The sequence below is a fragment of the Cryptosporidium ubiquitum genome (genome assembly GCF_001865345.1).
Source record: "Cryptosporidium ubiquitum isolate 39726 chromosome Unknown contig_20, whole genome shotgun sequence".
Taxonomy (NCBI): domain Eukaryota; phylum Apicomplexa; class Conoidasida; order Eucoccidiorida; family Cryptosporidiidae; genus Cryptosporidium; species Cryptosporidium ubiquitum.
Window position 1 is genome coordinate 281,122 of NW_021639828.1, and position 12,571 is coordinate 293,692.

The window sequence follows — 12,571 nt, forward strand, 5'->3', positions numbered from 1 at the left end:
TACAAATACACAAAGATTTATTCCCGCATTAAAGTATGAGAGATGAGGGGCTTTTTAGTAATGGAGGCGTTGCAGTTGATGCAAATTGCCGTAAAAATGGTGTCCAATATTTCAAAACAGGAAAAGCTAGAGAAACTCAGAAATGTAATGAGCCAACATGATGTTGATGCATATATTGTTAGTTCGAGTGACCCTCATATGTCGGAGTATACCCCAGATAAATATAAACGAAGAGAATTTATGACAGATTTTTTTGGGTCTCAGGGAATTTGTGTTGTTACCAAATCTAGTGCGCATTTAATTGTTGATGGCAGATATATTGTTGAAGCTAAGAAGACCGCAACTCCCGAGTATCAAGTTCATCTATTTAAAAGAGGATTTTATCTTGATATTGTAGATATATTGAAAGAGGAGAATTTTTGTGGTGAGTTAGGAATTGATATTGAGGTGACTTCTTGGATGTCATTTAAGGCCTTAGCTAATTATATCGAATCCTCTGGTTTAAATAAAGATAGAAATTTTACAATAAAGTTTTTAAATTTAAATTTAGTCGACATAATACGGCCACAAGAAGAAATCAAACCAAATAAAAGTGAAATTTTTATTCATGAAGTCAAATATGCTGGAGAAACATCTAAATCAAAGGTTAAAAAAGTTTTATTCGAAATGAAGAGGCAGAATGCAAAGTTATTATTTCTCAGCAGTCTTACACAGATTTCTTGGCTACTCAATTTAAGAGGTTCAGATGTGCATTGCACACCTGTGTTCCTTGGATATGTGATACTTGAGATACTTGATGGGACGGATCCTATAGACGGGGGGGAAATATTGTTTAATCTTAAGGTTTTTGCCGATATTAACTGTATAAAGAATTGCGAAGAAATATTAAAGAATGAATTCCAAAACCATATTTCAATAATTCAAATTGAAAATGTAATGGATGAACTTTATCGTTTATTTAGTGAATTAAATTCAGACCCAAATAGCAAATTAAGCAAAATATGGTTGCCCGAGAATTATTGCAATTTAGCAATAATGGACACGTTATTCAAAGTACTGAATCCTCAGGAAAATCATAACAGCTCTAGTTATTATAAATGTTTAATTAACTACTTTAATTCTTCAAAAATACTAATAACGTCAGAATCCCCTATAATTATGTTACGTGCAGTAAAGAACGAAATTGAATTGAGAGGGATGCGTGATTGCCATATTTATGATGGTTTGGCATTGACTAAATTTTTGTATTATCTTTATAAGGCCGGTAGAGATGGTACACTATTTAGTGGAAAAGTAACGGAGTGGGATCTTTCCCAAAAATTACTCGAATTTAGAAAACAACAACCAAAATTTGTTTACCCGAGCTTTGATACAATTTCTTCTATAGGGGAAAATGGTGCAATTATTCATTATCGCCCTGAAGAAAATAACTCTTCAATAATTAAACCCGATCTTTACCTTTGTGATTCAGGTGGCCAGTACTATACTGGTACTACAGATGTAACAAGAACTTTATTTCTGTTTGGGAATGGAGAAGAAAAGCCAACAATTGAGCAAGTCGAAACATTCACTCGAGTATTAATAGGGTTTATCCGCCTACATAAATCAATATTTCCAGTAGGAACAAATGCTATCGCAATTGACGTTCTTGCAAGAGCAAGTTTGTGGGAGGCTGGACTAGATTATTTACATGGAACGGGGCATGGTGTTGGTTCATTTTTATCTGTTCACGAAGAGCCCTGGTCTATCTGTTACAAAGTTGGAAGGGACGGTATTTGCAATCAAAATTTAGCTGTAGGTGCTGTTGTTTCAATTGAACCTGGTTATTATGAAGAAGGGAAATATGGAATAAGAATAGAAAACTTGGCTGAAATAGTTGAGGCTGAAATCGAGAATGGGTACAAAAAAATGAATAAATTTCTTAAGTTCTCACCTCTTACATTCGCACCAATCCAAAAAGAGATGATTGATGTTTCAATGCTTTCAGATGATGAGTTAGATTGGCTAAATTGGTATCATTCAAGAACTCTTGAAAGTTTAGAGCCACTTGTAGATGATGATCCCGAGTTTTTAAGATGGCTGGTTCAGGAATGCTCGCCAATAAATAGAGAAATTTCCAAAAACCCTTTTCCAAAAACATTATACCAGTAAAGAATCAGCTAATTACCTATTCTCCAACGAGGATTCCCTCATTTACTAACTTTTCTCTTAACATAATCAATTCTTTATCAAGATTCACTTCATCCTTACTCGAGCGTTCATTTACATCAAGATTAATATCTTCAAAAGATGCAACCGTAGAATTGTATGCACTTGAACGTCTGGATTCAGGTTTATTTTTACAAGCTTTAATACTGCTATATTTTTGTTCAAGGTCATCTATTTCATTAACAACTGATGTTAACCATTTGATACCATTAAGGACTAATTCTTCTTGATTATCATTTATTAGCTCAATTTGTTTGGGCTTCGTGCGGTTAAAACAGTTTATCTTAGCTTGATCTTTTGTTCGATGATTTATTCTCTTCAATAAAAAAAGATCTTGTTTTAACTTTTGATTTTCCTTTTTTAATTTGCTGTTTTCACTTCTTAAAGATATCAATTCGCTTCTGGACGAGATAATACCTATTTCCGAATGGTCTATTGTTGAGCCATTAATTAGAGGGAAACCTACTTGAATTGATGCATTTTTTTTGGTAAACGACCTTTTCAATTGCTCATTTGGTCTTTCATTATTTTCGAGGTTAATAACTATTTCTTCTGCAATTTCATACGCAAGTCTTGGAATAATTGTTTGGCATGTTTCAAATACAAGAGAAGATACTCCATTATCATCAATAGAGTCCTTATTTTGGATAAAATCTTTTATTTTTTCATTTAATTCTTCTTCTATATTGGGCAAAACAATATCATCACTTATGTTTTTATAATGAGTTTCAATCCTCTTTATCACAGATTTTGTTAACTTCAGCCCCTCATTCTCCTTCATTACTAAATGCATTTCTTTAAAAAGAGTGTTATTTGCTTCAGTAAGAGAGATGATCTCACCATCTGCAATTCTAAGTTGTTCTGTTTGGAATATTTCTAATTCATTAAATTCTTTTGTGATCCTTTCTAATTCGTTTTCAAGGAATATTATTTTTTCTTTACAAGTATCAGAATTTTCTAATTCCTTTTGATGTTCTCTAAGCTTTGACTCTAGAATTTTTACTTTATTTCTTAAGAAATATAATTCTTCTTTATCTTGCTCCATAAACGAATTACTTTTTAGAAAAGGAAGTTGGGCACTAAGAGCCATAGATTTAAGTTTGTATTGGGATAATAGTAACTCATTATTTTTCAATATAATATTTAAACGAGAAATCTCTTCTTTATAATTTTCATTCTCCATTAATAGTCCATCCAATTCAGCATGAACTTTTTCTTGGTGTTTATTGGAAGCTTCTAATAAAGACTTAACTTGTAGTTCTAATTCTTTATATGAAATCTGAGTTTCATCGGCCCGATTTGAGTTTTTCTGATCTTTGTTTTTTTTTTGATCATTCAAATTGTTTTCAAATACAGCAGGCTGCATATATTCTGAATCTATTTTCAAATGTTTTTCGTTATGCCCATGCTCATTATTTGTTGTTTCTTTCTGCAATAAATTTATTTTAGAATATTCACTAATTAAAGTATTGGTTTTTTGAATATTGTGATTAATTTGATTTTCATTGATTTGGCCAGTAATTATTTTTGAATGTTCTTTTACATCTTTATCAAAATCTTCATTCGATCCTTCTGTATCAGAATAAAATTGTAAATTATCTTCGTCATTGGTAACTAGGTCTTCTTTATCTGTTTCAGTGCTGGAATCTTCTTCAGAAAAATTGAATTCACCAAACCTTGGTGAGCAATATTCCATATCGCTTTTTTCTTCATAACTTTCATTTGAATGTTCAGTAAGCTTTCCTTCAATATAGTCATCATATTCTCCATCAAATTCTTCTGGATCGTTCATGTTGACAATTTTTCTACAAATTTATAAGTTTATTTTTTATTTGGTAAAAATCATCTCAATAAAGTCGTAATTGACCTCTTTGAAAGACATGACATCTCAAACAAATATTTTTTGAATGATCTAAAAACAAAATGATTAGGAACTAAATATATAGGAAAAACATTAATTGGCTGTATAATAAACTCTAATTGTGTTAGATAATAATCAATACTCGGCCATTGTCAAAATGAATTGGCCGTTTTTTTTGTAAAATAATTTATTTTTTCTTCCCTAATTTTGAGTGTGGGGTAAAATATTTTTACTTTTCGCGCAAATGGACAAAGCATATTGCAACATTTATTAAACAATGAATTATGGAAATACTTTATTAGAATTATCTAGTGATTGGTTTTTGAGTAGCTATAATGATTCAAAAGATGATTTAAAATGCGCAAAAGTAACTTGTGATTCAGATCCATTAACATTTTTAGCCAAACACAATGGTAAAGGAAAGTATTATCAACTATTCAATAATACAGTTATGACATTTGAAAATGAAATTGTTGAATTTGACAACAACAACTCATTATTTAACTATTCTATTAATTTACTTTACGATTTATTTTTATTGTTAGAAAGTAAAATGTCAATTTATTCTATTAAAGTTGAAGCAATCAAGGAGAAATTTATGTTATTACAAAATAGCTTGAGGAGAATGAAGTTTTTGCACGAAAAAATTCACAATTTTATCGAAAAAACAGTTATAGGCCCCGATCTAATAGATAAAATAAATATTGGCGAGCTTGATAAGAATTATTGTATTTCTCTGAAATACTTGTTAGACAAGATAAATTCGATACAAAATACAGATATTAAAAGAACAAATGTTGGGAGGGAACTTAATTTATTATATAGGTCATTGTTTAATATCGCCATTAATAGAATCAGATACAAATTAACTTCTATATTTTCTAACAATGAATCAGTATTCATAATTCTACAAACAGATTATTCAAAACCGAGTACATATTCTGAATTAATTAAAATGAGTAAAATAATAAAGTTTTTAATTTCAAATACAACCGAGCTTGGTTTTTTTAGTGAGAAATACATTAGTTTTGCAGCAAAATTATTTTCAACAGTTATTAAAGAGACAAAGAAACTTTGTGAGAATAAAGATGAAATTGGTGTTTTAATTACTTCTAAAGATTATGATAAGTATCAATCAACATTTTTTGAGAGAGAACAAATTTTAAACAACTTTTATTTGTTAATTAACGAACCTATGAATGAATCATTTTTTTCAACTACAAAAAAGATATTAAGAATAGAAGAAATTTTTTTCGAATCGCAGAAGATGATATATAAAGCATTTATATCGATATATGAACATTCTAGACAACTATTTGATAATTCTTTAAAAGATGTCCTACAGAAAATTTTTAGTAATCATTTAATAGAGGTTATGGAATTGTTTCAAACTACAATATTAAAAACATGTGATACAACTGGATTATCAATATTATATAACATCATTTTAAGATTTAAATGTCTTTCCAAGTCAAAGTTAAGCGTCTTTGAAAATGCCATCGCAGATTCAAATGTATTATTTGAATATTATAAAATGCAAAATAAAGCAGTTTACAGCTCGTTAGAATCTTCAGCTATTAATCATATTTATTCTTTATCTTCTCTTTCAAACCGTGATTTTATCAAATCATGCGTTTCAGACAAATTATCACGTCTAAATCCAATTACTCGCAGAATATCAGAGCTGTTAATGGTTATAACTAAGTTATTGGATGATCCAAATAATGAAAAAATCAGGAAATTAGTTAGCAGAATTCAATCATCTATAATTAATTGGCTAGTTTCATCAAATGAATTTTTGCAGAATGAATATAGTATTGGACTTGAACAAGGTTGCATATTTATCATTAATAATGTAGACGCAATAATCTCAGTATTACAAGGAAAAAAGGAAATTTTACTAGATGATTTTCAACATGTTTTCTGTGAATATACACAAAAATATATTGAACATCGTTTTATTAAAGCATATTCTAACATACAGAAAATTATCGATTCGAAATTTCGTTTGAATGAAATTAATGTGCAATATATTAATGAAGTCCTTGAACATTTTAATAAAAGCTGGAAAAAAAATATCGATATTGAATTTCAAACTATATTGACCTCTTTTTCAAACTTTCATACAAGTGAAGAGATATTGAGGCTACTTGGAACTACAACGGCAATGAAGTATTCACAGTTGATGAATATCATAAAAAATGAATACAAAATGAATGAATTATTGGAAAAGAATGAGGTAGATATTGAAGTGATACTAGATTATATTCAAAGCTGTTTATATCCTACTGGTGCAAGAAATGGCTAGTTATACCAACGTTTTCTATTTGGTTTAACAAATATTTCTACTTCCTTTTACGAGAACCTGTGACAGCGGGCTTGGTCTAGGTGGTTATGACGCTTGCCTTACACGCAAGAGATCACGAGTTCGAGTCTCGTAGCCCGTACCTTTTTTGACTCAATTTTTATTATAAAATCTTCAGTTCTACAACTGAAGTTGTAAGTTTAAACAAGATCTAACGAAAAAATTTTTGTTGATCTGTAGCAAAATTATTTACCTAATAAATAGATATTTTATTAAAATATTTATAAAATTTTTAAAAATTCCCTATTTTAAGATAATTTACTGCTCTTGTTGGACATATTTTCGAAATGGTGTTAATAAAATATCTCCCTATTCTAGTATTAAAAAATGAATTAAAATATTCAATTAATGTTCTAATTAAATATTTTTTCGGTCTCCCATCAAATTCCCTATTGTTTTTTGAATTATTGAAAAGTGCTTCGCTCTTTTCAGAAGTCATTTTTTTCAAAATAAATAAAATGCAACTTACAATTTTTTTGCTTTTAGAAATGTACCGTTTCTGCTTAAGTAGAGCATTATGCCTAATTTTTTTGAACACAATATTGTTGGGTTCAACTTTCAAGGCAATATCTGCGCATTCAATACATTGTTTGTATTCGCTCAATTCAAACAATGCCTGAGATTTGTGGTGTAAAGCTTTTAAATTATTTGGTTCATACTCTAAAGCTTTATTGGCATAGTGTAAAGTGTTTGAATAGTCTTGGAGTTTTAAATATGCAAGAGAAAGATTAGAGTCTAGTTTCATTTTCATGACCCTAATTTCTCTATCTTTTTCCGGCATTTCAGAATAAACATTTTTGGACAAAATGTAGCAACATGACCTATATGCTCTCAGCCAATTTTCAATAGCTTTTTCATATTCCTTATTATTGTACTCCTTAATAATCATGTATAAAAAAGATTGGACAAATTATTTTGAAAACCTACCTCGTTTCCTTTCTCTTTTGCAGACGGAGTTAAATCTTCATTTGGTTGAGAGCCGAAAGTATCACGGCAATTCATGTCATGGCTAATTTCATCGGCCTTCTCTCCCATCGTATTTATTCCCGTAGTTTTAATTCACAGAGTTTCATTAAATAATCAGTATAATAAAAAAAAAAAAAGGCCAGTGCGCGATTAATGCTCACAAGACGGCGCTAATGTCAAATTACTACACAAAAAAAAAAACATGCACTTTGCTTATTAAATTATAGATGAACAAACAAGCCCATATTATTCTAACTTTATATCATGTACTAGTAAATGACAAAATAGATAGATATAGTTTTTTTATTTGTAGGACTTAGAATATTTTTATTGAGATTTTTAAAAAAATGTTCGGTAATTAGCATTTTTATATCCAGAAGAAATAAGAATTGCAGTATAGTCTAAGGCGTAATGTCGTAATTCTTCATCTATTATTGTAGGTACCCAGATTGATACCTATGCATACATGTTTAAATGACATGAATTTATATACCATTTTTACCGTGTATTTGTAGTGATTTCTTTCAATAAAAAAATTATTGGATTGAGACTGTGTTCGGTTAATTCTATTGTTGGATTTATGTAGAAAAGATCTGGGTAATTATTGGCCGTGGGATTAACCGTACTGTAGGGCAATATAGTATGCGCTTCCAATATTCGTTATGTAAACCACTGAATGAAGAAGTTTCGTCAATAAAATCGATGTATAACTCTGAATGGAATTCATGCATAGATAACTTTGAAGACTTAGATGGTTATGAAGACATATACAGCCACGGAGTAAATTCGGTTTTCACTACAAATCAGTTTCACGAGCTTACATTGCCTGCAAGAACGATAGGAGATGAATATATTTGGGTTGCTCCAGGTGTAGAAGAGGATGCTGTCCACTCATCTCAAAGACTATTTGAAAATTTTAACACTGCTCAAATATTCAATGAATCCGAATATTTTGAGGTTCCTAACTATTCGAGTAATAATAATAGGGAGTATTTAGCAAATTCCCAAGTAAGTAATCAAAACAAATATTCAAATATAAATCAAGCTACATTAAATGTAGATGAGACACTTCCAATTAACAGTAGTTGTGCAAGAACATCATCTGAAAACTCGTCAGTCTCTCACACATCTACTTTACATGGAGTTTGGGTGGTTCCAAACAGAAATAATGACACTAATTTATTAATAAGCAGAAGTAAATTGGAAAATTCGTCATCTGATGATATTTCTTCTTCTGTGGAGACAAGCAATTCAGAGATACGTAGAAGATTCCACTTTTCGCGTCAGAGGTCGGATATAATGTTGGACGGAACAAGGATTAAAACGAATAATAACTACAAATATAAAAATAATGAGATTTCGATGTTAATTGCTTCAGGGGGAGCTCCTCTAGGAAGGCTTGATGAAATCGGGGGGGTGGAGTGGTATCCAGAAAGGCAGTCTTGGAAGGTTGTTGGACACACTGGAATTTCTTGGTGTGTAAGAAGGAAAACGTGGCGTGTTTGGTTCATTACGTCAGGAGGTACTAGAGCAACCAGATCCTTTAACCCAAAAGAACATGGAACAGTTGCTGCTGCACTTAAGGTAGCGATTGAATTTCTAGAGAATAAACGTGCAGAGAAGTCACCAAATCAAAAAAGTTTAAGGGGTAGAGCACGGCGTTCGAGTTTATATTCAAATAATTTTGGTGGTAGTTTTTCAAAATCGAATAATCTATCATTAAACAATACTTATAAAAATTCAAGCGATTTAATCAACTAAAAGTTGTTTCAAACGTGTATTTTCTGAGTAATTCTCATGCAATGCTCTGAAAAGAGATGTTCCATTTGAGATCCCCAAGTGATATATTAACTTTTCCAACGAAGCATTGAAGATTTCTTTAATCGAGCAAAAGTTAAAGGTAAGAACTTTAATATTTTTGGCGTTTATCCCAGGAAGGTGCCTAAGAAATGTAGTTGCATAATAGTTAGATTTAGTAGAATCTGATGATACTTTTCTTTTTTTTCCTTTTTTTGTAGATTTTTTATATTCTTGAATTGTGACATCGTTATAATTTACATTTATTATTCCAGTATTTAATGCACTAGCATCTTTTAGATTTGGTTGCTCTCTATTATTCTTTATATGGAGAATAATTAATGAGGAGAATGACGAATTACTGCTCCAAATAAATTTAATGTTAGGGAAATGCCTCATTAAAAGAATTAATCTCAAATAAATGTCTTTTGAGTTTGATTTTATTGGTGAAAAGCTTTGCTGGATTCCTTGATGATTTAACAATTCTGTTAAATTGTTTAATTCAATTAATATTACAGGAACGGAGTAGTGCTTTGAAATCCACTGTAATTGTGTGAATAATCTCCCATTGTTAAGAGAATTTATTAAGTCTGGTAGTGACTTCCGTTCAATACATACATCACGGGATATTACATAATCTCCTATTTCTAAGCTCATAGGAATTATTTTGATACCCTTGCAAAAAAGCTGATACGGAAGAGATGATCTAAACTCTCTTATATCAACAATTACTCTTTGAACAATATTTTCATTTTCAGGCCTATCCTGACATATTGAAGAAAAGTTTAGTTTTGTTAATATTTCTCCTTCAGTAATGTCGCTTAATGGCACAACAAGAGTTTTTTTATGCCTTTCAAGACTTATCCACGATAGTTCTTCATTTTTTATTGTATTAAGAAGCTTTTCCTATAAAAATGTTTTGTTTTGTGAAGATTTAAATATTCTTACTTACGTGTCTAATTGAATTTTGAATTGTAATCATAATTACTTGAAGAGGCAATTCCGTTTTTTTTTCTGAAATTGCAGTAAATAATTCAATCTCTCTTAGTAATGAAATATCCGGATCCAACATGATGATTAAATGCGGCGAATTTAATGAAAGAATATTCCAGAATTTTCCTAAAATTGATTAGATTTTTGAAGAAAAATAAATATTGCACTTACCTTGTACATTAACACTCGGATGAGTAATTATAATTTTTGGATTAATTCTATTATTTGTGATTATTTCGTCTAAACCCTTATTCCTATATATGTTCAAATTTGGGATAGATTTAATAGTTGTATCCTTTGAAGAGAACGGATATTGTGTGCCACTACTATTTTGTATCAGTTTTGATAATACAAGTCTAAGTTGATTAAAACAATGAAATTTTTCGTTTGAGTTAATCGTCACACCAAAAGAAGGTATTATTTTTGAGATTATATTTGGAAAGTTGGGCGTTAAATTCAATTCAATGTTTTGAAAAATTTCAATTAGTTTCATAGCAGAAAAATTTTGTGGGCCGTTTAGTAACAGAAATTCAATTTCAGTAATTGTTAGGCAAAACTCATCGGGAACAATCAAAAGAACTCTATATTCTGGAAGATGATATACGAGGTTGCTATTTTCTAATATTTTCGAACAAACTTCGATATTTTTTTCGCTAGTTTGTAAATATTCGATTTTGTCGAGATCATTTTCGGCATTGTCAATTTCCTCATCAATTATTTCGCCATCGATTTTTAAATCAATATTTTTCTCCGAAGAGTTCAAATCACAGTCCAAATCAACTTCGTTTTCTTTGATTAATAATTTATCGCATAAGTTACTTTCTTGTGTTAAAGCCGAAATATCATTTTCAGTGAGTTCTTTCCCAATATTTAAAATTATATCAATCAATTGAATATGAACTGGGTTTACTTCAAGAGAGAGACTAAAAGGACTTTCAGTTCCACTGCTATAATTAATATTCCTCTCATTAATTTTAAATATTCTGGATCTTGACACCTTATATAAAGTTTCAAATTCTTTAGTTAGCATCCAAGATTTATCAATAAGTTTCGATGATTGAATATATTCCAAACAAACAAAGAATTCAGATGCATCTAATAAATATAGCAATTCAAGCAAATTTCTTATGTAGAGAATATCTTTTGTAATTTGTCTAAGTTTAGGTGTCATTTTACACCACAAGTCATGAGTTAATAACTCAATTTTATTTTTTAATTTCTTCGAGGAGCTATATAATAGGTCACACAGAGTTACTTCAATGTTCGGATCCAATTTTAAAATTTGATCGAGTCCTTTTTCTAACAATACTTTAATACATTTTTGTATAGTGTAAAAATATTCACTTGCCTTGACTGACTTTTCTATTACTTTAATTTTCTGAGAAAGTTTAAATGAATCTTCAACAATAACATTATTTCTTGGATAAAGGAATAAATCCGTTGTTCCTAAATATCTCATGGCAATGCCTGGCCCAAAGTATCCTTGATTTAGTATTTCTGGGCGTTGCGATATTCCTTTTATAAATCCATTTGGATTCTTACTTTTATATAGTTGTAAAATAAATGCGTCGTTCCAATTTCTAACATTTAAACTCTCTGCATTAATCAATATAATGCCATCTATATTTGAAAAGTTGAGCCTTTCAGACAATAGATCTGTTAGTAAGATTCTTGATGTTATAATATATATCCCACCCTTGTTATAAAATACCTTCCTTTTATTTAAATTCATTTCCGAATTAATATTCACAATTTTATTAGAGAGAAGAGAGGTATTACTCTTAAATTGATCAATATCACCATCATAACTCCTTTGATCCATACTCTGCACAAATAACCTGAAGCAATCTATTTCAGATATTGAAAGGTTTAGAATAAAAATGGAATTCCCGGCATTTATTTCTATTTTACTTAAATAGTTATATACTACATTAAAAACACCAAGGCCTTTACTTAGGATTATTAGACAGGATTTATGATTATCAATGTCGTTTTGTATAGACTTTTGAAAAGGTAATAGTTGCATATTTTTTCCATTAATAATAAATGTAATTTAGAAGTGTGAATCATTATCAAGCTTATAGTTTATCTTTATTTGATTACCATGAACATAATTTATTAAAATAATTATCCAGCTAAAAAAAAAAATGCAAGTTTATTTGTAATTAAATGTGAAAAAATTTGAAAAAAGCAGCCCACGCAGGGGATTGAACCCTGGATATTTCGCTTACGAAGCGAACGCATTGCCACTATGCTACGGAGGCCAACCAAGTGAATGTTCGTAAAACATTAAAGGCTAGTTGGAGAAAATAATTATTGGCATTCAATAGACTTTTTATGATTCATACCTAATAAATTTTTATCTTTTTAATATTTAATCC

General features: G+C 29.9%; 6 protein-coding genes across 6 annotated transcripts; 3 read left to right on the forward strand and 3 right to left on the reverse strand.

Annotated features, from left to right (window-relative positions):
* Positions 1–60: 60 nt before the first annotated feature.
* cubi_01453 (aminopeptidase) lies at positions 61–2,151 on the forward strand (the record flags this gene model as incomplete). Its single annotated transcript, XM_029018465.1, has 1 exon — positions 61–2,151. One exon carries the CDS (start codon positions 61–63, stop codon positions 2,149–2,151), a length of 2,091 nt encoding a protein of 696 aa, XP_028873692.1.
* A 16-nt stretch (positions 2,152–2,167) lies between these two features.
* On the reverse strand, positions 2,168–4,000 carry cubi_01454 (uncharacterized protein; the record flags this gene model as incomplete). The annotated part of the gene is made up of 1 exon (XM_029018466.1): positions 2,168–4,000. One exon carries the CDS (start codon positions 3,998–4,000, stop codon positions 2,168–2,170), a length of 1,833 nt encoding a protein of 610 aa, XP_028873693.1.
* A 346-nt stretch (positions 4,001–4,346) lies between these two features.
* Positions 4,347–6,377, forward strand: cubi_01455 (vacuolar sorting protein; the record flags this gene model as incomplete). The annotated part of the gene is made up of 1 exon (XM_029018467.1): positions 4,347–6,377. The coding sequence occupies one exon, from the start codon at positions 4,347–4,349 to the stop codon at positions 6,375–6,377; it is 2,031 nt and encodes a 676-aa protein (XP_028873694.1).
* Positions 6,378–6,666: 289 nt separating this feature from the next.
* cubi_01456 (TPR repeat-containing protein) lies at positions 6,667–7,469 on the reverse strand (the record flags this gene model as incomplete). Its single annotated transcript, XM_029018468.1, has 2 exons — positions 6,667–7,311; positions 7,362–7,469. The coding sequence occupies 2 exons, from the start codon at positions 7,467–7,469 to the stop codon at positions 6,667–6,669; spliced, it is 753 nt and encodes a 250-aa protein (XP_028873695.1).
* A 573-nt stretch (positions 7,470–8,042) lies between these two features.
* cubi_01457 (uncharacterized protein) lies at positions 8,043–9,161 on the forward strand (the record flags this gene model as incomplete). Its single annotated transcript, XM_029018469.1, has 1 exon — positions 8,043–9,161. One exon carries the CDS (start codon positions 8,043–8,045, stop codon positions 9,159–9,161), a length of 1,119 nt encoding a protein of 372 aa, XP_028873696.1.
* A 148-nt stretch (positions 9,162–9,309) lies between these two features.
* Positions 9,310–12,216, reverse strand: cubi_01458 (ERCC4-like helicase domain-containing protein; the record flags this gene model as incomplete). Its single annotated transcript, XM_029018470.1, has 4 exons — positions 9,310–9,342; positions 9,444–10,103; positions 10,150–10,316; positions 10,362–12,216. 4 exons carry the CDS (start codon positions 12,214–12,216, stop codon positions 9,310–9,312), a joined length of 2,715 nt encoding a protein of 904 aa, XP_028873697.1.
* Between the last annotated feature and the right edge of the window lie 355 nt (positions 12,217–12,571).